This window comes from Equus quagga, chromosome 8, assembly GCF_021613505.1.
Source record: "Equus quagga isolate Etosha38 chromosome 8, UCLA_HA_Equagga_1.0, whole genome shotgun sequence".
NCBI lineage: Eukaryota > Metazoa > Chordata > Mammalia > Perissodactyla > Equidae > Equus > Equus quagga.
In genome coordinates this window covers 40,869,991-40,897,084 of record NC_060274.1, presented here as the reverse complement: position 1 = coordinate 40,897,084, position 27,094 = coordinate 40,869,991, and the positions used below count along the sequence as shown (strand labels likewise).

Genomic DNA, 27,094 nt, shown 5'->3' with positions numbered 1-27,094 from the left:
GGGCAGGGTTGGATTTGGTGGCCTGAGGAGAGGGTGGCTCAGAGGCCAGCGCTTGGCAGACACCAGCAGCGGGGGGTCTGGGGACATGTGGGGGCGTGGCAAGTCCTTCTGTGATTTGGTGTGGGTGATGCATTTACTCGGGATGGGGCAGGGCGGTGCTGAGGACATGGGGCCTATTTCCTCACGGATTGGGTGGCTCTTGTGTGTGTGAATTGATAGCTGCAGGAAAACAAAGGACCCTCTCCCCAAGTCCATATTGGAGGAATTCAGGCCCAAATCCCTAAGGTCTGTCGTTGCCATATCATGAGTGAAGTTAGCAAGCCAGCATCATGGAGCCCTCCCTGTACTGACTGTTGTACAAACATACCTCAATATTTGTGGAAAGCCCTCTTGGTAGATGGTTAACATTTTTGCCCCCCAAAACAGTAGGAGCGGTAAATCACAACCCTCTAGATAAAGCAATTGGGAAAACATTGCAAGAATTTGCTATATTAAGTGCTGTGAACAATGGCAGCCCGCAGGAAATTATGCAGAGGGAAAAAGCCCTTTTATTTGCTTTTCAAAATTGATGGGACGGGGAAAATACGGGAGATGGGGAGGAAAAGGAGGAAAAAGAGTAAATACAGTAATCTTGAATTGAAAATGAGGCCAAGCCTTTCTGCCCAGTTCTGGCTTTGGTTCAGTATCAAGGGCAGGAAACTGTGAACAGCTCTGTATTAACCATCTCACATCTGGAGGGAGCTGCTGCGTGTGAAGTAGTGTGTAGGGTCTTGTCAGTACTGTTTGGTGTGAGTCTCTAAGCAGACCTGTGAATTAGGACCATTGTTCTGCCCATTTTACAGATGATGAAATGGAGACTTTAAAGAGATTGAGGAACTTGCTCATAGAACAGCACCAGTGAAAGCTAGGATTCAGTTCTGGGCTGGCTTGAACTTCGGGGCCTGATTCCTTGGCTGCAGAGGTGAGCCCAGGGGTGGGGACCACCCTCCAGCTCCTAATGTTTGCATAGTATACTTGTCTAGTGAACTTAAATTGCAGGTTTTTTTGGATTTTTCTGTTTTTTTCTCACTAACTGCTGTCCCTTTTCTGTTCCAGAATCCAATCCAGGATGCCACCTTGCTTGTTGTTATCATGTGTCTTTAGTCTCCTCAGTCTGTGACAGTTTCTCAGTCTTTTTTGTTTTTGTGACTGTCACACTTTTGAAGAGGTCAGGCCTGTTATGGAATGTCTCTAGTTTGGGTTCGTCTGGTATTTTCTCATGATTAGACCAGGGCTATGGATTTGGGGATGGAGACCACAGAGGTGACGTGCCCCTCCCATCACTCCATGTCAGGGGTCCATGCTATGAATACAACTTAATGCTGTGATGTTAACTGATCACCTGGTTAACAGCGAGTCTGCGGTGTCCCCACCTCACGTTACCGCTGTCCCTTTCTGTTCTTGTTCACTGGTCCCTGAGTCCATCTCCACCTCCTTGGAGGATGAAGGAATTTCTAAGACTTTGTTAAATTCTCAGTGTAGGTTAAAACCACGAGCATAAGTGATCAATATTTGGGCAGAGATACTTTGAGGTTCTACAGATGTCCTCTGTCCCCTTACAGCCTCACCGCTACTGTCAGCATCAGCAGTGGACCAGCACTTACGACTGCGAAGTTCCAGTGCTGATTTCCCATTTCCCTCACTCCTTCTGTTTGTTAATTGGAGTTCTTCTGTAAGGAGAATTTGTCTGTTCTTATTTGTGTGTTTATTCAGTCATTCGTCTGTATCAGTGTGGGCCATGGGTGTTATTATATTTAGTAGTTGTAATCCAGTACTGCATTGTTTGTTTAACTGCTCACATCACCCCAGCTCTGCCCAGTGGGAGCTCTCTGCTTGGTTCCTGTGTCCTTTGACTGTCCATGTCCTGTGGTTTTTTGAGCACTTCCTACTTTCTGGCAATACGAGATGCTGCAGGCTCGTCTTGTATTTTCTGTTCCAGTCCGAGAATCAGCCATTCTCTAAGGGGTCTGATTCCTTTTTTGGAGTATGGTTATTTAGAAACCAAATGTTGCAGCGGCTGAGCTCACCTGTGATGCAGTTAGCAAATCCTTCTAATCCATCTTCTAATAGATGAATTCTGTGTCCTAGCGTGGTGTGTTCTGGAAGAGGTGTTGCCAGTTGATCATGTGTTCCCACCTTTGTAATTGGTTGGCTGTGAGCCCCCAGTTTCTTTCTGTCTCTCTCCTGTGATGACGGGTGTTCATTCTTCCTCTGCACAGGCAACACTCAGTGGTATCCTTCTGCTTCTCCTCTTTTAACTTTGTATTTCTGTTACTTACCCTCATATGCTGGGCCACTGATTGAACCTGCCGTCATTTGTTCAGTTGCCGCTGGATGCTAGATTGTCTCTGATGTGGCCTCTTCCCAACTGCGTGACCCTCTCCTGATCATGGTGCATCTCCTTTCCCTCGTCTGTGATAGGTTCTTTTGGGCAGTGGCTCTCAGACTCTCTTGGCTGTGACTTGCAGTCACAGTGAGAAGCGCATCCTGCGATGCCCTTCAGATGCACAGTACGGATGTGGAGGCAGCTCCAAGAAGCAGAGCTGGCTTTTTCTCTGTAGTACAACTTCTGATTTTCCATTCCATTTTGTGTTCTGTTCCACACATAGATTTTATGGTTCACCCTCTGAAAAGCTCTGTTCTGGGGTATGCACCCTGCAGCGCTGTATGGAAAGTTACCTTCTCCTTTGCTGCCGTCTGATGATCTCAGTGTTTTACTTTCCTTTTTGTCCATTGATGAGCAAGTTCATTGTTTTGGTCATGATTGCAGTTACTTGGGAGGCTGTGTATATCTGTGTTCAGTGGAAATTCGGGTTCCTCCTCTGTGAATGTCCTCTTTGTATTTCTTGCTGAGTTTCCTAGTTTTGTAACTGATTTGTGGAAATTGTTTATGTATTCCAAATACTGGTTCTTTGTTGGTTACGTGTTGCAGATCTTCATCCTCTCTGTGGCCTATCTTTTAACTTTACTTATGGGGCCTCCTCATACAGAAGTTTTACATTTAATTTAGGTTTAAATGATCAGTCTTTTCCTCTGTGATATAAGGTGTCTTGTTAATATTTTTCTACCTGGATAAAATAAAGATAGTTGATCTTAAACATGAAATGGTCAGTTATTTTACCAGCAAAAAGGAGTTTATTTGGGAACAGCAAAGAATTGCAATTCGAGACTTAGAAATCTATGGGAAACCACAGGCAAGTCCAAAGAATAAAAGAGAGGAATATTCTTTTATGGAAGAGAAGGGGGCGTTGAGAGGGACTGTCATAAACAGAGTCCCTTGGAGGAAATAGACTTTGAAATGTAATGGCTGTTCATTGGCAGAGTTGTGACAGTCTCTCATTGGCTGGGCTGTTGCTGGGCCAGGAGAAAATCTTCCTTCTCTGCTGAGGTAGCAAAGCAGGCTTCTTTCTGTTAGGTCTGCAGTTGACCTTGAGTGATAGGGTGTGAGAGCTCTCCCTTCTAGCCTCCCCACTCCATTTTAAATGAGATTTCTGTTTATTAATTTCCAGGTTTTCCCCTTTTGATCAAGATCTTTCTCTGAAAGCATTGCTGATCAAGAGTCGGGTTTTTCTGGATTCAGTTGCCTTTTGTCCCTCAATGCCAGGAGGACCTTTTCTGGACGTCATGTCCCACATTGGAGGGAAATTGTACACATTGGAAACCTATTGAGGTCACGTTTTAATGACAAGTAGGAGTAGGAGGGAGAACTCTCAGGTACTTCCCATCTATAGTCCATATCTTCAAGAATGTAAGCACTGGAGATCATCTCCTTATTGGGTACATCATTTTTACAAAAGTTTGACAGGCAACAAGTACAGAATCAAAAGTAACATGACAATTCCAAATTGTATGATGGTTCTAACCCAGGACCCTAGGCCTGAAGGTGGCCAACTAAACAGATATTTATTGGCACTTAATCTCACTTAGGAGAGAAAAGTTCTCCCTGTGGAGGCAAACCTAGAGTCATGTGTGCCTCCTAGAAGTCTCTGCTTAAAGTGGCCATGAAAGCACGGTAGAACAGTGAATACAGCAAGAGCGCACTCAAACTGAAAGAATTAACCAAGCACATTTGGGAAGATACAGTGCAGGAATAAACATGAAGCAATAGCTGATAAAAGTCTTCGCAAAAATAGCAAAATGTGAAAGATGTTTTAAAACAGTATTATTATCAAAGAACTATTTAGAGCTAAATGTGTTACCAGTAATACAGCCTGTAAGGTTGCAAATCCAGAGAACATGAATTTGGATAAGAATCCAGAGTCAGTTAATAGTGGAGATGCAAGAAAAATTTCTGTGAATTCTGAACCTTCTAACCCTTCAGAAAGGGCAAGTAAAAAGATTGATCTATCATGAAATTGTGATGAGGCTGTTTCCAAAAGGCCGTATTCAAAAGAATAGGTTTCCCTCTTTTGTGAGGGATTGGGAAATGCAGACCAGAGTATTGCCTGTCCAAGAAAGAGAGGGAGGAAATAAGGTAAGAAGCAACAGTAAGTAAAAGACAATACAGGTCTGGTCTGGCCATGTTGGGAAAGCTGTCTGCCTCAGATGTCCACTGCGTCTCTTCCTAGTCAGTTTGATTTGGAGATCTCCAGCGTTTTACAGGACGAGATGTTAGGTGGGGTCTTCTTTAGCTGTGAGATGTGTACCCAAGGTTTGAGTCCCTGAAGTTTGACTGTCATCTGGGTAGTGAGGAGGACCTGGTATAGTCTCTTCCAAGAAGAGTCAAGGGCAGTAAGAAAACTGGAAAACATTAGCTTGGAGAATTGTAGCCAGACATGTAAATAAACTACAAGATTTTAGGATCCAATCCAGCTTACAGGTATATAACAAAACCTTAAAAGATAATAGGATTAGAATTTAATATCTACAAAAGTACAACCATTTTCTCTCTCCACTATTATCTTCATTTATCAAGGATAATCATGGTGAATATCTATGTCTATGTATATCTTTCTTGTATGACATTCCAATCAAAGCCTGGTAATATAGTCAATATTTCCAGTTGTGACCTGTTAGATGGAGAATAGATTTTCACTGAATTTATGTAAATACATATACTATCATGAAAAGTATACTTAAGAATTTCCGAATTCTGGAGGGATCAGGTAGGGAGAAAAGATAAATGTTTTAACCCTTGTTGTAAAGATACATTTTCTCAAAGGAGAGGAGAAAGGAGGTCCTTTAAATCCAGGTCATTCTAATGATCTTAAAGTTATCATATGCGTGCATTCTTGAGTATATTTCTCTGAACATAAAACATGTTTGAAAAAGCACCAGAGTAAAACAATAACTACCTGTAAATGATAAACAACTTAAAAATAGCAATGGTTAAAGATCTGATTTGACAGTAAATTTGGTCATTTCTGCATAAATATAGGTTACATAGTGTACCGTAGAGTGTAAAAAGCTTCAGCTCTTCTTAGTAGAAAAGACTCAGCTTTTAACATAAAGCACAGGAAATAATTTTGATAAAACAGGAAAAGATGACAAAGAAAACCTTTCAGTCTTTTATCAGGATCAGACCAATAGCTCAAGCAAACTTTGTCCATTTAACAGATGAAGGAAGACTAAGTTCTGGTTTACAGAAGTACACTCTGAATGTTAAAGCTTATTTTAAACCTTTACAGCAATATTATTTAATCTTATCCAGCTGGATCACATATAAAATTTTTTCCCCAGAGATTTCTAATTTCACAAACCTTTCACAACTTTATTTTTCCTCAACAAAAATATATCTCCATATCTCATATCTTTTTTAACCAAAAAGCACATCCTACTTACTTTGCATATGGAGATGTTTCCCTTATTATTTTCTAGTAGCTTTAATCACATATACTAATTAAAATTCTTAACTCTTAGAATCCTTTATTCTTAGTGAAAGTAAGAGGTAAGTAGTTGTGAACTGTCAGATTTATAAATACATTTCATATTTTTAGAAGCATATACCCCTTTAAATAATGTAATCTTTCAGTGTGACACAGGACATGGTTACTAACAGACCCAAATTTATCCTTAGTTTCTTTGTAAAGGAAGCCACAAGTGGATAAGCTTATCTGGAAATGATTTAGACATTCAATGAGTTCCCATCATTTAATTTAACCTAGCAAAACTTTAAGATTTCAGGTTACCTAAAAAGATTTGGGGAAGCTATTTCAAAGGTTCACCTAGAAGCTTTATCCTATTTACATCCATTTAATTTACTTGTTTTCAATAATTATGTTTAGATTTCTTATGAAAATTTCATCATACCAAGTTATTTTTCTTGCTGACAAATTATGTAATAGAGATAATATGAACTTATTTGACTAATAAACCCAGGCAGAATGAAAGATGTAAGTCTGCATTACGTTCAGCGTTGATAACTCTAACGATATGCCTGTTTTAATTAGACCAACAACCTTGAAGTAGCTTCTCTTTACTAAAATTAATCCTAGATCATGTAAACTTGAAAAGCATTTGGGTTAGTTTTCATTAATTTTAATTCATATTAGCACTTTTTATTTTTAAGCCAATTAAATAGAGCTCTTTTACAAATAATTTTAGCAAGACCATCCAGAGGTAGAAAAATACCACATTCCTATGACATACATACATACATAGACGTACATTAAAGACTGACAGGTAGAGAGATCTCATAGCTTTCATTTAAAAAGTTTTAGCTATGTCTCAGGTACAAAACTCAAAAGAATAGTTGAATCCAAATTGTGTTTCTGGCAAATGGATAAGTTAAGGTTACTGTACAAATGGCCAAACTCTTTTACTATGATTTTTATTTGCATGCTGTAAGAATCCTTTTAGAGCTGTTTTTGGAGGCGTTTTGTCTTTTAGAAACTTCTGCATACCAGTCAAAGAGTGCATTCCATTGTCTCCTGGGAGGTTTGGAATTCTCTCTTTTAAAAGCGCCCCTTAGGTGGACTTGTTTAAAACAAAGTTTCCCCACCATGGCCATTACAATTGCAAATTATCCAAAAGTTCACTCATTTCCAGAATTGCACAATATCCTGGCACATAAGCCAGGTGGAACCTTTCTTGCCTCTGGATTCCCAAAACGTCTTAACTATGAGGGACCCTTTTTTCCAATAGCTGTTCCCAAACATTACAAATCACGTTTTCCCACCATTTGAACAGGATGGGTGACTTACCAAGAAGCTTCAGCAACCAGAAACAGAAAGCAAATTTTCTCCTCAGAGTTTTCGAGTATATTTGTTTATTATCCAAAGTCTAGGGTAATTGCTATTTAAATTTTTTCTTCTAGTTGTTTCTTTGCTCCAGTTAACGAAGAAGTAGTAATTAGGGGTTTAGCATTTGAATCAAAGGGGCAGGTTTTAATATATTTGAGGAAGGAGAAAGTGCGAAGAGAATTAGAATGGGGAAACTAAGGGTATAGAGGAGGTGTAGGCGGTATAGAAGGGACAGATAAAGGTGGCGCCAGAGGCAGAGCCTGAGCGCAAGATGGCCGCCCGACATCTGGAGACAAAGAAGACAGGGGAGGGGAAAGAGAGGCTTTGTTGGGAAGCCATTTCGTCTTTCTTCAGTTGTTTGTTTGCCTTCGTTAAATCAAAAATTCTATTTTGCAGAGAGGCAATTTTAGACTCCTGATAACATTTGGAAGCTTCAAAATACAGTCATGCATCACTTAACGATGGAGATGTGTTCTGAGAAATACACTGTGAGGTGATTTCGTAGTTGTGTGTACATCATAGAGTATACTGAGGGGGAACAAAACTTTACCACACCAAAATTTGTCTCTTTGACATGAAGACTATTTTAGGCTGATTATTTTTTTATTTTTAATTTTTTTTCCTTTTTCTCCCCAAAGCCCCCCAGCACATAGTTGTATATTCTTAGTTGTGGGTCCTTCTAGTTGTGGCATATGAGATGCTGCCTCAGCATGGCCTGATGAGCAGTGCCATGTCCGCACCCAGGCTTTGAACCAGCGAAACCCTGGGCCGCTGCAGCGGAGTGCACGAACGTAACCACTTGGCCACAGGGCTCGCCCCTAGGCTGATTATTATTAAGAAACAAAAGACTCAGAAAGTTTTTTTTGTTCTCCCCCCACCCCCTTTCGCCCCTTACTGCCTAAAAGAATTCTGATTAAAAAAAACCGATCTCAGGAAACGATATTTCACCTTAGCATAACGGGAACTATGTGATAGGGAGGAACCTAGAAAAGCCTTTTTGTTGGGCTCCCCTCTGTGTTCTTCTCTGTCTGTGTAGGCAAACACACACTTGTTTTCCAAATGTTTGCTCCTTTTCACCTGCCTGTGAATTGTCTTCCTTCCCTTTGCGGTCCCAGACTCACTCCAGCCCTAACATCTTTTCTTTGGCTAAGGATGGTATTTAAGGTGAGGGCTTCGGACATTTTGACAAGTTACTCGGTTTTCCTGGGTTTTTCCCAGGTATACATGTTATTGAACTTTTGTTTGTTTTACTCTTGTTAATCTGTCTCATGTCAATTTAATTCTTAGACCAGCCAGAAGAACGTAGAAGGGCAAAGGAAAATTTCTTCCTCCCCTGCAGTACTTAGACAAACCTAGGTGGTATAGCTTACTACACATCTAGGCTATGTGGTACTAATCTTATGGGACCGTCATTGTATACGCAGCCTGTTGTGGACCAAAATGTTGTTATGCAGCACATGACTGTACCAATCAAAATAGATGTCCCGTTCAGTTTTGACAATTTTAGATCCATAGTTGTCCAATTGAGCTTTAAGAAAAGTAAGTTTGGGGAGTTCAAAAGTTCCCCATAATGGCTAGTGGTGTTCTAAGTTACTTTTTATTGAGTCTGTCCATTTAGTCAGAAATGTCTGGGGCCCGTCCTGTGGCCGAGTGGTTAAGTTCGCGCGCTCCGCTGCAGGCAGCCCAGTGTTTCGTCAGTTCGAATCCTGGGCAGAGACATGGCACCACTCATCAAGCCACGCTGAGGCGGCGTCCTACATGCCACAACTAGAAGGACCCACAACTAAGAATATACAACTATGTACTGGGGGGCTTTGGGGAGAAAAAGGAAAAGAGTAAAATCTTAAGAAAAAAAAAAAAAGAAATGTCTATGAGAAGGGACTGTGGGGTTTTGAACATAAAACTGGTCGGAGTTCTTGAAGGGAGAACACTCTCAGAGTGTTCAGGTGACTGGGATACCATTTCTCAGAGGTGTGTGTGTTTTTTCTTTTTTTTTTTTTTTTAGAACAAAGGAAAAAAATCCTAAACGGCACAGTTCCAATAGGAACAGCCCTGTTCCAAAGGAATTGGACCAAAGGCTAGCACATTTCCAGTAGGAACAGCCTGATTTCAAAGGAGTCAGGCCAAAGTGCCAAACAAGCACTCACAGAAAGGACAAAGCCTTTAACAGAAAGGATGAAGCCTTCAAAAACAGAACAGATCCCGAATAAAGCCTGGAAAGCTTCAAAACTTGCAAAGAGAGTGGAGCCTGAATCCAGGAGAAAACTTACCCTCAAACACCAGGTTCGGTGAGAAAACAGTGAACTCAGTGGGTTCTGTGGGTACCAAGACGTGTGTGCTCACGTGCCTTGGAACTGTCAGGGGTCTTCTCAGCATCCCATTTCTCTGACACCAAGAAATGTTGACCTTAAAAATAAAAGTTAGTTTGCTAGCAAAAATGCGTTTATTTGGGAACAGCAAAGAATTGCAATTTGGGACATACAGTTTATGGTGAACCATAGGTAAGTCCAAAGAACAAAGGAGAGGAACGTTCTTTTACAGAGGAGAAGGGGCTGTTACATACAAAGAGTCCATTGGAGGAAACTGAGAGTTCAAAGTGTAATGGCTTTTCATTGGCAGGGTTGTGACAGTCTCTCCTTGGCTGGGCTGTTGCTGGGCCAGGAGAAAATCTTCCTTTCTCCTGCTGGGGTGGCAAAACAGGTTTCTTCCTGTTGGGTCTGCAGTTGACATGGAGTGGCAGGGCATGAGAGCTCCCCTTTCTGGCCTCCCGACTCTGTTTTAAGTAAGGTTTCCATTTATTAATATTCATGAGATATTTCCCTGTAAAAACTTTAAAGTACAAGTGTGCTTTTCACATCTAGATTTTGTGCTGTGCGTTGGCACCTGTGTCAGGCAGCCATTCTCTCCCACCTGTGTGGCATCTTGGTCCAAGCAGGTTAGGTCTGCTTCAGGACTGAGTGTTCTCCCTGCCAGCCGTTTGCTGCCTGAGTGCCAGCACCACACTTGATATCTTAGGGTCTGTTCTCCGACCCCCTGGTTTTTCTCTCCTTCAGAATTATCTTGGTGATTCTTGGCATCCTTGGTCTCTATTTTAATTTCCTTACTTCTATCTTTCCTGGACTCATCCTCATCTTTCCTGTGGTCTGGACCGGAGAGATGCAGGCCTGAAGCCTGAGTGTTCTCAGCTCGCTCAGTGAGGGAGGTTGTCCAGTTGGGGGGATAGTCAGGAAGGTGTTTAAAGCAGAGGACAGCAGGTGGCTTCCAGGATGGAAGGGTATTTCCATTCTTCCTTAATGGGGAGGACTTATGGGAGGAATACGCTGGATGAAATCACACAGAGAGAGCACGAGTTGCCTGGCGCACTTTTGCACGTGCACTTTCATGGGATTCTTACCTAAGAATTCCAGGAGGTGATGGGAGATGAAGAACCTGGAGTCCAGAGTGGGTGAGTGGTCGCAGCTAGCCAGGTTTTCTGGTCCTGAATCCCTTGTTCATCTGCTGTTCCAGGCTGCCCCTTCCCAGGATGGAGCAAGCAAGAATGGAGGAGAGCTTGTCCCAAGTGATGTGTCCCGGCTCCTCACAAGACCAGAATTTCCTACTCACTTGAACATGAGGACCCCACCTGCCCTGTGCTTCTTCCCTAGCCGTGTGTTCTACACATGGGAGCTGCTTTCATTGCGGATGATTTGTTACTGACTAAAATTGATGCCTTTTGAAAGTTTTTTTTTGCTTTTTTTAAATCTTAGAATGGTTTTTCAAAAATGCAGAAAAAAAAAACCTACCTCCAAATTCCAAAACTACATAAGATGATTTGAAGGGGCACCGGGTAAATATTTCAGACTTTGTAGGCCACATGTCCTAGAGCCAAAAGCAGCTGGAGATGCTTCATAAATGGATTAGCTTGGCCTGTAGCAGTAAAACTTGATTTACAAAACAGGCGCTGTGCTATAATTTGCCAACCCCTGACCTACAGTATTTAGGGCAATATCTCAGTAAAACACTTACAGAATATGACAAAATAAACCTTAGATTAGCAGACTCATCTTTGAAGAAAGTCAGTCTTCTCAATACTCAGTCCCAAGTTCTTTCCTTTGTGGCTCAAAACCTGTTAGTGAATCACCTTTTCGCCACTCTCTGGGCTCCCTGGTGACCTGGCCTTGTCTCCCTGGTTCTGATACCTTCTCGCGGTGTTGGCCTCAGTGCTCCACCTCTCGATAAGTCCACATTCTTCCTGCCCAAGTGCCTCCCCTCCCAGAGTCCCTCAGTTCTTGCCAGTTCAGGGCAGGCCTGGCTGCTGGCAGCTAGCACCTTGCTCCTTTCATCTTGGGCACATGCATTTCGCAACTGGGCTGTGAACTCTGAAGTGGGCCTTGTCACCAGCACAGAGGCACTCTGCCCGTCAGCCTTACCGCTCTCACCGCCTTCTCTATCTGGGTGGAGGGAAGGCTCACCACCCCTCCCCCAGCCTTCCAGCTTTCCTTCTCTGCTAGTGTTTCCATTTTTACTTTTAGTGAAAGTAACACATGATTTCTCTTCCATGAGGTGGTACTTTGTATTCTTTAAGCCCTGGTCCACCTGAAGCAGGACTCCATGAACTTTACTTATTAAGGATGTTGTGTAATCTGACCTCATGGTCAGAAATAGCAGACCAGACGGGTTCCGAGCTACCTTGCCGTGTCCCGACATAAACGTTGCATGTGCACGTTGCATGCTTGCATATGGCAGCCCCAGAAACGACCACAGTGACCTGTTAATAAGACACAGATGAGTATTGCTCACCCTGTGAGGGGATGGCATCACCCCCAAAAGCTCTGACTGCCTCTCAGAGGGGGATAGTAAGGCCAGAACTTGTTGAGAATCACAAGTTTTATATAAGGTGAGATATATATATATATTTCATATATATATTTCATATATATATTTGAAATATATATATTTCAAAGTGAGAGTCTGGAGTCGGGGTCTTGAATAGGACTAGGGGTGGGGTCGGTTGGGGGTCTTGATCAGGACTGGGAGTGGGGTGGGGTGAGGGTCTTGATCAGGACTGGGAGTGGGGTGGGGTGAGGGCCTTGATCAGGACTGGGGCTGAGGTGGGGTGAGGGCCTTGATCAGGACTGGGGGTGAGGTGGGGCGAGGGTCTTGTTCAGGACTGGGGGTGGGGTGAGGGGTCTTGATTAGGACTGGGTGGGGAGCATTCCAGAATTGGTGTAAGCTGCATGGCTTTGATATTGAGAGGGGATTGAGAGGAAGGGGTAAACTAGGGGTGAGTTTACATTGTGGAAGAGTTGCTGGATCCTTGGGGAAGTTGCTGTCAAGAACAGTCAGTGGTCACGAAGGCAGGGGACAAGAGCTGAGATGTGGCTTCTGGTCTGCGTCCTTGCTGAGTGTGGGGTAGCACTTGGTTATTTTGGTTTCCGTTTCATCTCCTGACTGGACCTCCTGTCTCCATGGGCTCTCTGCTTCTGATGCAGACCTTTAGACAGACAGCTGTTTTTGGGTGCATCCCCTCTGATACCTAGATACTGGAGGTGTGAGTATTGTTTTCTCTGGTCTGATTATTTCTCAACTGAGTAGTGTGTTGGGAACTGAAATAGTAACGGTGGTCGTAACTTTTCTGATTTTGGATGACTAGGAAAAGAAAATTGAGTTAAATACTAGGAATTCAGCATTCTTAAATCCACATATTTGTGGAGTAGATTATCCATTTTTGCGGGGGCTGGTGAGGAAGATTGTCCCTGAGCTAACATCTGTGCCAGTCTTCCTCTGTTTTCTATGTGGGATGCTGCCACAGCATGGCTGGATGAGTGGTGTGTAGGTCCACACGCAGGATCTGCACCTGAGAACCCTGTGCTGCTGAAGCGGAGTGTGGAAACTTAACCACTACACCAGCGGGCTTGCCCCTAGATTATCAAATTTTTGTTTTAAAATGTGTATTTCACATTTATATACTTGTAAAAAATCACGATGCCTCTTTCTCTTGTTAAAATAATTAACATGATTTAAGAAAAAGTCTCACTATAAAAAATTTCCATTTTTAGTTAATTAGAAGAGTTTATAGTAAATATTGATGTGTTTATGTGGGCTGACTATCTAATCCAGATTGTCAGAGGTATTCCCTAAATTTACATTAAAACCTAGCAGATTATTCATGGGCATATTATGAGAGACTCCAAATACTTTGCCTCATTTATTTTAGGGAAAGAATCATCTAATCTTTTTAACTGTACAACAAAATTAATTTTAAAATGTTAAAAGCAAATTTTCTTGTTATAGGAACATACTTGTAAGAACTGTTTATTAAATCGAGCCTTCTTCACGGGGTGGTGGTGGACAGTCTCCTGGCGGAGTGAGTGAGTGCTGAGGACTGGAAGGCACCTGGTGCCCTTGATGTTCCCAGAGTAGCTGGGCCAGCACACATGGTGACCACAGACCCATGTGTCCCCAGCTGACCCTTCTGTGCTCCTCAGCTGGACTTCTCTTATATTTAGACACACTTGTGTTATGACTGATCAAGAGAAGAGACTACATAAGGAAAGCGGGGTTCAGTGTGAAGGGCCTAGTAACTCAGAGTAGAGATTGAAAAGTTAGGAGAGGGTATTGTTGGTAGAAAATAGTCTGACTCCCTTCAGACCCTGGGGGGGGAGGTGTGAAGACCAGGCTGTGATTCCAGTGACAGAGCTTATGCTGATCAAATATCTTGAAGAAAGTGTGAAGACAACTTATAAAGCTGGACAAGGCATTTATTTGTCAACTGTAAAACCAACAGAGTTCTTATCAAAAATTTACAAAGAACTTATACAAACCAGGGAAAGCACAGACAAAAAGCATGGCAGACATTTCACAGAAATGAGGCGTAAGTGCCAATAAACACTTAATGCACAGGGAAATGTGAATTACAGTTGCACTGAGATACTTTTCTTATGTATATTTAATTGACAAAACTTTAGAAAGTCTGGCGGTGCCAGGTGGGACCCCACCTCTGCTGCTGGTGCGTGTGAGCTGGGGCAGCCCTTGAAAATTAGTTTGCATTGTCTCTCAAGGTGGAACACTTCCTTATACCCCTCTGGAGCCAACAGGTTGACTCCTAGGTGAATAACCAAGACACATCCTTCAGGTTTTCAAAATTACACAAAAGGGAGGGAATAGCATAATGAATGCCCGTGAAACTTGTCCTTCCTGGCTGGTCGTGTATTCATGGTTTTGATGGGCATGTTCTCTGCCCCTCCCATTCCCTGTAGACCAGTGGTTAGACCCATGGGATGAAATGGATTTAAGGCCTGGTGTTGGGGCAGGACTACTGCAAAGGTGGGGCCCTCTCAGGAAGCGCCTAGTATCTGGCTGTTTAGGACAGTGGTGTTGTTCTGGATCCTTCCATGGGCAGACTCCCCATCAGTCTTTCACCTAGTGCTCAGCAGCCATTGAGGAATGCTGCCCAGATTCGTGTTTCCATTGTAGGTCACAAAATGGTGATTTTCTCACTGTTGTACCTTCTTCAGTTATTATCTGGAATCCTTATAGAGAGACTTGACTTTTCTGAAATTCTGGTTCCTGTAAAACTATTTTATTTATTACTTTTCAGATTGAGTTGTACTCTTGATCACCAAAGGTGACCGATTGAGTTTTGTTTTATGAGCTCATGTATCTTTAAATATGTCACGTGTTTCAGTCCATTGTGGACATTATCCTTTTTGGTGCTCAAAGTATCCCATCTTTGGCCAATAGGAGTCCCTTGGAGGCTTGTGTGTCCCTTTTACAGGACCTTCTTCATCTTGAATGGTGTCCTGGCTCTGGGGGGGTGGGATAACTCAGGCCGACCTGGCACAGCTGCCTCTCCAGGGGCCTCTCGTCCTGTTGGGGGGCAGGCCTGCTACTTTCTGGGGAGACTGATGCTAAACTGGTGATATAGCAGGTATAGAAAAAAGAAACTTGGGGTAAGAGTGTAGATTTATTAGGCAGGATGCACAACTTTCTTTCCTAAATGCTCCAGAGGATTAAGAATCATCCTTTATTCATAAAAGTCTCCCAGTGTGTCTTATGTCTGTAGCCAGACTTCTCTGACTGGGTAGGAAAGCCCTGAAGAGGGCAGTGACTGAGTGTGAGGTGAACTGTGACTGAGCAGGAAGAGGACAGTGACCGAGCGTCAGGGGGACGGTGACTGCCTGTTTCCCTGTTTTACATGTTTGTCTCATCGACTCCTCTCGGCCACCTTTTGGGACAGGGCTGTCAGTGTTCCCCTTTTATAGTCAGGGGACTAGGGCATGGAGGGCAGTGACCTACTAAAGGTTGCATGATTGGTGCCCAGTGACGTGGGGTCAGCCTTGAGTGCTGTAGACCCTGGGACATTTCGGTGAACCAGGGAAATGCCTGGACTGCCAGGGCCTGGTGTGGAGGGAGTCGAGCCCGGTGCCTAGGACCCAGTGGTGTTGGCTGTCAGTGCCTGAGGAGCTGGGTAGAGGTGGGCACCTAGAAAGGATTCTGCAGGTGGAGAGCCCCAGAGCGACTGGGCAGGTGGACCGGGATGCACTGCTGGGAAGGGAGGTCACTCTCTTGGTGTCAGGAGGCTAATGAGGACAGTGGGCCTGCCTGGTGCAGCCCTGTCGGTGTGATTACTGTGGACGGACGCTTCAGTCTGACTTCTCCCTTCCCAAACCGCAGAGATGAGGTGTGATGATGCTGTGTGACCCGGCCATCCCAGTCACAGTGGCTGGGGGTCCAGGCACCACCAGTCACGTCTTAGTGCTGAGAAGGATGCCTGAGGACCTGTTTCTAGGAGTGCACAATTGGTGCTACGCTTCTGAAGCAGGGAGTTGGGCTTCCAAGGGTGATGGGCAAGTGTTATAATAACGCTCATTTTATATAGTTTGGAAAATGCAGAAACCCAGAAGAAAAATCACCATATTCCCACTGGCTGTGGCTCCTGTCCAGGTGTGGGATATGGTGGGATCAGTGAGAAGAGAAGGAAATCAGTAAGAGGAATGGAGATGGTCTGTGAAGGGAGAGAGAAGGAACCACCGTCTGTTAACTGCCTTGTACATACTGCACACATGCATGCACACACACGTCATGCACATACCACACACATGCTCAGATCACACAGCACACATACCACATATGCATGCTTATGCACGCACAAGCCCTGGGGACTCTACAGCTAGGTAGGGAGGTGTGACCAGAGTTCTCATACCTGGGTGTTCTGAGGACAAGAAGATGTTGTCTGAGGTGTGCACAGGAGGTGGGCTTTGCCATCGTGAGGGGCAACTGAGTGTTTGGAGGCAGGATGTCCTTGGGGCAGAAGTGGCTCCTTTTCAGGCTCTGGGGGTCTGGCAAGCCCCAGCAGGCATCTCTGGTTTGGAATCACTGTCTGCCCCAGGGGAGCCACCTCCACTCCCAGAACCTGGAAGGACCTCAAGGGCAGCCCCTGCTGTCCTTGAGTTATAAACCATTCCCTGTGCGGGATCTGGCCTCCTGCACAAAAGCCTTTCTGTTGGGGCTGTGGCCTCTCTAACCCACCACTTGTACTTGCCACTGCCCATTCTAAACTCAGGAAAGGAAAGAGGCCCTCTGGTTCCCATGGCTGCACAGGGGCATGGAGGGAGGGAGGGACAGGCCTGAGCCAGCTCCCACTTGTGCAGGTGAGGCTGGTGCTGCAGGTGTAGACACAGGAGCCTGTTCTGGCTTTTTCTTTAACATGGTCAGAACCCTTTATCTGGGCTGATCTGGCTCATCAGGCGTGGGCGCTGCAGTGGGTCCCGTTCCACAGGCTGCGCCCTGGCTGCTGACTCACGCTCCTCCTTCTACCCCCCTCCTACCCCCAGGGCTCGCTGGCAGCAGGGGTGCGGCTGCCGAGTGGACAGGGATGATGAGGTGAGGGCAGAGCCCAGAGCACCTGCACGTGACAGGAGGCTTATTTTTACACACTGTCAGCTGGAAATAATCAACTTTATTTAAAGAGAATGTGTATTCAGAGCGTTAAAAAAAGCACCCAACAGCATGCTGGGCTCTGCTAGGAGCAATTCTCTTGGCTCTGTGGGGAGGAGGCTGCAGGTCCATGTAGGGTGAGCCAGGCCCAGCCCTTGCAGAGCTGCCCACCCTGAGATGCTGAGAGACCAGAGCTCCTCTGTGAGTACTCAGCTCTAAGGGACTTCCCTCAGGACAGCCACCTGCAGGGTGGAAGGTAGTCTCTCGAGGAGTTGTGGCCTGTGGTGTCTCCCATTGTCTGCTGCCCGTCCTGGTCCCAGGGGCCACGTGGGCACCACCTGTAAGGGCTCAGCCACGTGTTTGGGAAGTAGCTGTTCCTCCACTTTGAAGGGTCCTCAGGCTTATTTCCTGATCCCCACCAGGTGCCAGGCCATGTTGGCCTTTATTTTTTGTGGGGGCATTTTATTTATGTGTTTCCATAACTTTGGTTATTTCGAGTAGGTAACGCACACACACATTCAAAGGCCATATGGAGAAGGCTGTGCAGTGAGGGCTGAGCCCCCTCCGGCTCCCTCCTGGTACTTGGTATGGGTTGGAGGTATCCTCTGCACATTCAAGCACGGCCGTCAGACATGAGCTGTAAGCACTGGGTGCTGGAGTGGAGAGGAAGCACGGTAGGTCAGGGACACAGATGTGGGGCCTGGCCACCCTATCCTGCTGTGCCCATCTCCCCAGGCCCAATTTTGAGGGGTCAGGATGCAAGCAGGCTGGCTTGGCCACAAGGGACCTGCTTGGTGTTGGGGGCCACAGGGCAGGTCTCTGTCTCCTGTTGATGTGTTCTTCCAGAGAGCTGTTTCTCTCTCTGTAAGAATTATAGGGAATTTGGGTACCTGAGGGTACCAGGAAGGAAGTCAAAGTGTTATCATGTCTCTGAGACAGCCACCAAGGCTTTTACCAGCCTCCCTTTATGTATAGACACACATATATGTGTGTGTGTTTCTTCTTAGAAAACTAAACCTATAACCTACACAAAAGCTGTATACCTTTTTCAGTTTTATAGCATGCTGAAAGCTTTCCTCACGTCACTGAACAGTTTTTGCATTGGTGGCATCCACATCTGCATCACTGAACACTTGCATTGGTGGCATCCACATCAAGCTTACTCTGGCCGCCCATGTTCAGGCCTTGATCATTGCTATCTCCTTTGTCCCACCCTGCTCTCTCTCTGGCTCTCAGTCCCCACAGGGGCCCACCATTTTGCCTGAGCAGATAGTTTGGGCTGATAGTAATTTAAGTGCTGAATTTTAAATCACCCTGCAGCAACCAGGTACCACCAACCGGCTGGCTTAGGTCAACAGAAAATCATCTTCTTGTAGTGCTGGATGCCTCAGTCCAGGACCAGGGTGTTGCAGGGCTGTGCTCCCTTCAAGACTGAGTAGAAGCCTTCCCTGCTTCTTCCAGCTTCTGGGGTTGCTCACCGTCTTGGGCATTCCTTGGCTTGCAGCCACATCGCCATTGCTATGTGGCCGTCCTCTCCCTGTGTCTCTTCACATCGTCATGCCTCTGTGTGTGTATCTTCGTGTTTAGGTCTCCCCCCCCCCCCCCCATTTTTTTCCGAGGAAGATCAGCCCTGAGCTAACTTTTGCCGCCAATCCTCTTCTTTTTACTGAGGAAGACTGGCCCTGAGCTAACATCTGTGCCCATCTTCCTCTATTTTATATGTGGGACGCCAAGTAGTGCCATGTCCACACCTGGGATCCAAACCAGTGAACCCCGGGCCGCCAAAGCAGAACGTGCGAACTTAACTGCTGCGCCACCGGGCCAACCCCTGGGTCTCCCCTTTTTAAGGACACAATCATATTGAATCAAGGCCCACTTTAATGACCTCATTTTAACTGGAATACCAGTGTAAAGACTCTGTTTCCAAATAAGGCATATTCTGAGGTGCCGGAGGTTAGGACTTCAGCATATGAATATAGGGGGACACAGTTCAACCTTTAACTTCTGCCTGTTACCAGTCCAGAGAGCCTGGGCCCTGATGGAGGCCCAGCCTGACGATGTAAGGTGTGCACGGCATACCCACAGGAGGTAAACATGTTCTTGTCCTAAAGCTTCAGCCAGAAAAAATGTGTCCTCATTTAACCACCACTCCCAGCCCCTCCTGGATCAGAGGTGAGGAGCTGATGGGGGTGCATGTGTTCTGAACCTTTTCTGTATATTTTCATCCACGCAAGTGTAGATATGCACAGCTTTGTGTCTCCCCACCAGTGGAGTCTTGTCCGTGGGCCTCTCCCTCCAGGTGCCTCTGCTGGGCTCCCTGAGGCTGGAGAAGCTGGCCGAACTGAGCCTGTTGGAATGTCTGCGCTCGTAGCTATGGCCCCCTCCATAAAAATGCTTCTGCCTTTAATTTAGATCTAAGGTTCACTATAGTGGACTCGTGAGTCCAAACTTATTTTTATATGATGTTTGTATTGTTATCAACACTAGGTTTTATGGCAGCTATTTCATTGTATTTTATTTTTAACTTCGGCTTCTTGGCCAGGCCTTTCTGCATCTGTGCTAGGGTGGTAATGCATGTACAGTGGGGTTTTGTAGGCTGTCTCATAAGCACGCTGCTCACATCTTAAGAGGCCTGCAGTTTTGTGCAGTGCCTTGGCTTTGATTTATTCACCAGCAGAAAGTGGAGGCCGGGGTTGGATAAGGATTGAAGTTGAGCAGCTGCAGGCTGAAGTTGTTTTGCCTTTTTTCTTTTTTTTAAAGATAGGCCCTACCAAGCAGTTTATGAGAAACCAGGCACCCACAAGCCCCAGGATTTTATTAACAAGGCCCTTTGGTTAGTTTCCTGGCCTGGTTTCTAAGCTTTAGGAAGATCAGGCTGCACTGTGGACTGTGGTTGCAGACACTTTTCCTGACCGTGAGGGTGCTGCACTCAGGGTCTTCTCTGCAGCTTTTCCCTTTGTCTCTTTGGTTTCCCGGGAGGCCTGAGTAGGAGGGTCAGAAAGGAAATTGCCAAGAGAGTTTGAGATGCAAAAGGAAGTGAGATTTAAAACTTGTTCAGGACCTAGAGGCGGTGTGCGTCAGGTGCCCCGTGGCCTTTCTGTCCCGCACATGGGCCTGGGCTGTTATCTTACTTCTTGTTCTTTCTCAGGAGACAGGAACAGTTCCAGAGAAACCCCGACAGCTACAATGGCGCTGTGCGCGAGAACTACACCTGGTCGCAGGACTACACCGACTTGGAGCTCAAGGTGCCGGTGCCCAAGCATGTGGTGAAGGGCAGGCAGGTAATGGGGGCTCTTCCAGCTTCTCTTCTCAGCTTCTTTCCTCGGGGCACAGGTGTCGGCTGTGGGCTGCTCTGGAGCCGACCTGGCCTGTCTCTTCCCTTACTGGTCTCCCCTCTCAGCCACAAGCACAAAACTGTTTCTTTTTTTCAGTTACAAACACATCCCACCTGCCCTTGTAACCACATTAAGTCAAGTATGAGTCTCATCTCAGCCCCGGCCAGCCTTCCTGTGCTATGTGGATAGCACATGAGCTTCGTTTTTTTAAATTACAATAGTCTCATATTGTTTATTACATTTAGTCTCCACAGAAACACTATGAAGTAGGCAAGGCAATTGTTACACGCATTTCACAGATGGAGAAATTGGAGTAGTGACAAGTGGACTTCCAGTCCTGTGCTCTGCTGAGCCTTTCCATGGAGCAGAGGCCCTGTCAAGTTGGAGCTGTAACATTTATAGCTTGAGTTGATTTCTCCTTCTCAATAAGCTTGAGTGAGTAGACATTTAATCTTTTAGTGAGAGAGAGATGTTTACTCAGGAACCTTGCTGAGAATAACTATTGTAAATCATTGTAAATAGGTAGGCCTTACTTTAAAGAAGAACCCCTTGTGATATATGAAATGGGACATTACATTATTATAATCCTCAATATGAAAAATTCTGATATATGCCAGAAACTATAGCCTTATTTCCCACTTGATGAGAACCTGCACTGTGAGTAATATCTTTCATGTTTTTATAGATGAGAAATTGAGGCCAAGAGAAGTCACTCAATTTTCCATTGTGTCTCCCTGATTCTTGTTATGCCTGGATCCTCAGTGCTCTCTCTCAAGTGTTTTTGAATGAATGAATGGTTGAATGACTGAAGTGGTCACGCTGTGGTTTGATTCAGGTGTGTCTGCTTCTAAAGCTCATGCTGCTTCCCTGCATCCCACCCCTCACTTTATAAAGGGAAGCACTGCTGGCTTCTTTACAAGTGAATGTCTTGGAGTGTGTGAAACGGAAGTTGAGTTGCATGTACATTTTCTGGAAACAATTGCCATGTAAAGTGGTACCAGTTCCTGCTGGTCTGGATACATGTGCAAATCCCCAGGCTGGGCTGTGAGTGAGCCCCTCTGGGGCCCCTTGTCCTGAAGCTTCAAATGCAGGCCCCTCCCTGGCTCCCTGGGCTCCACCTAAAACAGACCTGCCCTGTGTGCAGGGCCTGGGAGGCTGGGGCAGCCTCTCTAAGACTGCAACTTCCTGCCAGTGTCAGATGAACTCGACTTGTTTTGCAGCACGAAAGACTGGAGCCTCTGGGCCTTCACAGCTCCATGTGGATGTGGGTCAGGGAGTCATGGGTCTGGCACTGGCTGGATCAGCACTGTCCACTCATTCCTCTCTTCCTACCCCTTCCCACCCCATCCTGGAAGTCTCACCATGGCTCAGTGACCGCTGGTCAGGTGGACTTTAGGATTTAAGTCAGACCAGGTAACTAGGGGTCATCCCCATAGAATCCTGCTTCCGATGACCACGTCCCCTCTGGTTCTGGTAGGTCATAGCGGGTCAGGCTGACCTTCCTGTCAGAGTAATTGGCCCAGCATCTTCTAAAGTTTAGTGGATCAAGTGTTGATTTTCATTTCATTTTTTGGTAGGATTGCTTTGTATGTAGGTGAATAAATTTTGAAAAGTGTTGGTTACCACACTTTATTACTTGGCTAAAACAGTTAAGCTTCCTGGTCTAGTATCTGTCTTCAGACTTCTCCATGAACTTCTGGAGCTTTCTCTGAAAGGACTTGTAATAGGCCTAACCTAAAACTAGTTGTTTTCTCTTTCTTGGAATCAAGAGACTCAGATTACCTGACACCTCTTGCTGTACTTCCCACAGCCACCCAGGAGAGCTTCCCACTGAGAATGGCGTCTCAGGTGTATACGCTGGAATTGGGGGTCAGTCTCAGGATTCTTCTCTGCTGCCAGCACTGCACGGGGAGAGTCCTGCCCTTGGTCTCACCTCGCTGAGGGCCAGACTGTTGTACCTCAGGTTCAGTTCCACGTCTCTCTCCAGTGTACTTGTGACCTCTAGCAAGATAAGGCCTTGCTTTCCCCAAGGATGCCCTGGGTTTGGCTCATTCCTGTGTTAGACATTTACTGAGCACATGATGGTCCCCAAGACTAGGACAGGGTTGCTGTTCTGGAGTTGATATCCATGGGGCTCAGGCAATGACAGCATATGCACCAACACAGCAATTCCAGGGGGTGGCAGGGGCCGGGCAGAACATAAACGGGTGGTCTGTTTGCTTCACCAGCACCATGCAGCGCTTTCTCAGAGCCAGGCACTGCTCAGCCCCTCTCCCCGCCAACCCTTCGAGGCAGTTGCGGTGTGCCCAGGATTTGGTGGTGGAGGGCAGTTTGTTCAGGCTCTCCCCAGGCTGGCTTGCTCTGGAGCCAGTGCTGTCACCCCCCAGAGATGTGTGGATGAGCCTGAGTGTTTGTAACACTGGGACTGAATGAGGCGAGTTCCACATAAGCTGTTGATTATCTAGTGTTGGCATTTTTGTGACACCTGCTGACTTACACTAGTCTTGATTCATCTCAATTTTTCTTTGTCTCCTTCGATGGTATTTTTTTCTCTGTGTCGTTTTTTTTTTCTTTTTATTGAGGCATAATTGACATATTAGTTTCAGGTGTAAAACATAATGATTCAATATTTGTATTATTGGGAAATGATCATCACAGTAAGTCTGGTTAACATCCATCACCACACGTAAGTTACCACATTTTTTTTCTTGTGATGAGAACTTTTAAGATTTACTCTCTTAGCATCTTTCAAATTCCATGCCATTCTTATACGGCAACCTTCTTTTAAAAAATTATGGTCTCTCAATTTCTTAGTGATCTAAGAGTCTTAGTCATGCCTCACTTAAACTGGGAATAAGTTTATTTTTCATCTCTTGGCTTTTTCTCAGGGTTTTTTCTCAGAGTTGCCACTTGTGGACTACCTCCTTTCCAGCTGTTCCCTGGGGTACCTGTCATGGCTGCCTGTTAGCAGTATTTATTTTTGCTTTTTGTCTATGGCACCTATCAGATATCATCATGATGGTAGCCCTGATTGCAGCAGCTCAGCTGGTGAAGTCACAGTTGTTCTACCTTTGTAGGTAGCTGCGTGTGTGCAGGGGTGGGGGTGCTGAATGTTTAATGGAGTAACACTCGAGCTCTTCTCCAGCTGTAGCTTGGTGCTGGAGGCACCAGAAAGTTGCCCCTCTTTCACTTTTTGTTTTGATTTCTTTTCTGAGAAATGGATTTGCCTCTCAAGTGTCGTGGAGGACGAGTGTATGCGTAATGCTTTATGTTCAAGTGCTCTTATTTTACATGCAGACTTTTTTGGTTTATCATTTGCTGGTGAATCTAAAGAAAAACTTCTCAAAATGAAGCTTTGGTCTCATGTGTTAGTAAAGTGGGGTTAGATGTTTGCCTCACTACGTGCTTTACTTTGTCCACTCTGCTTGGGAAGAGCAGCCGAGGTCTCCTTCCTTTCCTCGGTGTAGCTGTAGCCATGTGGTAGGGGAAGGAGCTTTGCGATCATGCCGTGATGTTTGTGAGATAGCTAGAGTCAGCTGGGGTGGTTATAAACCTGGCATTTGCGTGACTCGTAGGATTTTAATACTAGAAAATGGAACTCCAGAGATTTTTAGTCTAACTTTTCATTTTGCAGATGAGAAAACTCTCCTGGAGATGTAAACCGCTGAGGCCCCAGACCATCTGGTGAGATGGTGGCGGAGTGGAGCCCAGCACCTGGCCCCCACCCCCACCCTGTTTGCTCAATCGTCTTTTGAGTGGGAAATGTCATGATATTGTTGCAAATGAACTCATGACTGGATGACATTGAATGACAAGTGAATTTATTTCCTCCTCCATATTCTCTTTCCTCTAGGAGAGTGAGTGGTTTTTGCTGACTAATGAGGTCCTGCCAGCTGGTGGGCTCATGACCCTCCCTGTCCCCCCTATGGGAACCTTCTGGAACAGCACCAAGGCCCCTGGGCAGATCTTGTACAGTGATGCCTTGCCCCTGAGCTTGATGCAGCTGCTGGAATTTGTGCTACAAGCTCAGTTACATGGTGTTCCCTTCTTAGAATGTGTTTAGGAAAAATGTAGGAAGACTTTTTATTACAGGAAACTTCTGTAACAGAAATAGGCTGCATTTATCTACTTTAATTTTAAATTTTTGAATGAAAAGCACATTTACCTGTTCAAAGGTATAAAAATGTGCAACGAAAATTCTCTGTCCTGCCTCTGTCCTTCTGTCCTGTACCAGCTCCCACCCTGACCTCAGTCATCACGTTACTAGTTTCTGAGGTATTTTCTCAGATATTTTTTATGTGTATAAAATCAAGCATGAATATGTATTATCACGTCTCCATCTTCAGCACAGATGATATGTTCCCATTCCCATGTCATCTGGCTCAGGCTGGCAGAACCCTGAGAGTGCAAGTGCCCTGAGCTCATCACCCCTTCCACCCAGGGCTCCAGTCTCTGCTTTTGCCCCTTTCAAGCGGCAGGCTGCTTACTAAACTAGTCCCCTGGTAATTGGCATTTAGATTGTTTTCAATCTTTTGCTATTACAGGCAATAAAGCAATGAATCCCCTTTAATAAATTTCATTTTGCATATATGCATTCTGTATAGAATAGATTCCATGAAGTGCAATTGCCAGATTGAAAGATACATGGTATTAAAAGGTATTTCTAATTTCTATAGATACTGCTAAATTGCCCTCCATAAGGATTGTACTAATTTACATTCCCATCAGCGAAGTCCCGGAGTCCTTGGTTTTCACAAAATTTGTTAAAAGTAGCATGTTATCAAACTCTTGGGTTTTGTAAGTTGGATAGGTGAAAAATAGCATCTAGGTATAATATGAATTTGTATTTCTCTTATGAGTGAGGTTGTGCATATTTTTACATGTGTCTTTCCTTTGAACTGTCTATATCTTTTGCCCATTTACTATTAGGTCATTGCTCTTTTTCTTAGTGATTTCTAGGAGCTCTTTATATATTAGAAAGATAAGCGTTTTGTGATATGTATTGTAGATCTGTTGTCCTATTTTGTTATTAATCTTTTGAGTTGGTTCGTGGTGTTTTTTCCTTGCAGGACTTATTAATTTTTATGTAGTCACATTGTCATTCTTTTTTCTTATGAGTTGTGGAATTTGAACCAGGATTAGAAAGGAGCAGGTTGCATTTTGATGGAGCTTCTTTGAGGGTCAGTTGCTTGAACCTTTGCTGCCTTTTAACCCAGTTCGATCTTCTTATCCATTAAAGCAGTTTTGTCTAAATTCTACTAATGGTTTCCAATTTAATTGTTAGAGAAATGAAATGATTTGTTTCCCTCATAGGAGGCCCTTCTCTCTGGCAATTTGGGCCCCATCTCATTTGTTAATAGTCAACAGACTAACACAGTATGAATTTTATCACTCGCAATTGATTTTCCTATTGTATTTTATTAGATAAAGGCACTCCAAAATGTAGCTGTTCAAAAACTACAGCTAGGACTTGAAATTGAACAAAATTATAGAGCTAAAACTGAAGCTGAAAATGGACACTAATGTTGGGTTGTTCTTTTTTCTTTGCTTGAGAAAGATTAGCCCTGAGCTAACATCTTTGCCAGTACTCCCCTATTCTGTACGTGGGTTGCTGCCTGAGCATGACTGATGAGTGGTGTGGGTCTGTGCCTGGGATCTGAACCCGCAAACCCAGGCCGCTGAAGCAGAGCACACCGAACTTTAACCATTACGCCAGCCCCTAAGGGTGATTTTTAAAAATTGTAATTTTAAGACAATGGTCTAGATTGTATTTTACAATCTGCTACAAATTGTCATATATGGATAAAGGGCAGTTTGGGCTGTTGGTGGGGAGTGCTCTGAGTTTTAAACAAGTTCCTGTATTGAATATAACTTTAATTATACTTAGTAAATCTGGATGTGTTCTTTGGATATATCCATTCACAGCGCATTCACGTGTGTATCTTTATCTTATTTATTGGTTGGTAAGGGCCACACCTCTCAGCTTGCAGAGTGTTGTTGCTGGTCTCAGAGGGGCCTCTGTGATAGGGTCCTTGTCAGCACCCCAGGGTGATAGCTTCTAGCCTGTGACAGGACGTCTTCCTGAACATGATACTTTTTCCAAGGTGGTCTCAAGCCCTGTTCCTACACTGGGACCTCAGTGGTCCTTCACTGGTGTCTCAGGACTTAGCACATGGGATGAGGCTGGAGAAGAGGAGGCATCTCTGTACTCCCCACTGTGCACCCATTTGCACCCTAGTCTTTCCCTCTACCCCCATATATTGACACGTTCTCAATTTTCTTGGGTATGTAGCTAGGGGTGGAATTGCTGGGTTATATGGTAGCTCCATAATTAGTTGTTTGAGGAACTGTCAAACTGTATTCCAGAGTGCTTGCACCAGTTTACATATCCACTAAAAATATATGAGGGTTCATATTTCTTTACATCCTCAACACTTTATTGTCTATTTTTTGTTTTGTTTTTGTTGCCGTCTAATGACTGTTATCTCATTATAGTTTTGGTTTGCACTTCCCTGATAACTAATAATGGTGAGTATTTTTTCATATGCTTATTGGCTATTTGTGTGTCTTCCTTAGAGAAATGTTTATTTAAGTCCTTTGCCTATTTTTTAGTTGAATTGT

The 27,094-nt window shown here is 44.7% G+C and overlaps 1 protein-coding gene across 1 annotated transcript in view; it reads left to right on the top strand.

The window, feature by feature from the left end:
* The window catches only part of NUDCD3 (NudC domain containing 3), a 94,769-nt gene that overhangs the window by 45,106 nt on the left and 22,569 nt on the right, over positions 1–27,094 (top strand). Inside the window, exon 3 of the mRNA XM_046669125.1 lies at positions 20,287–20,419. Coding sequence (XP_046525081.1) covers positions 20,287–20,419 — 133 coding nt within the window. The remainder of the gene's footprint in view (positions 1–20,286; positions 20,420–27,094) is intronic.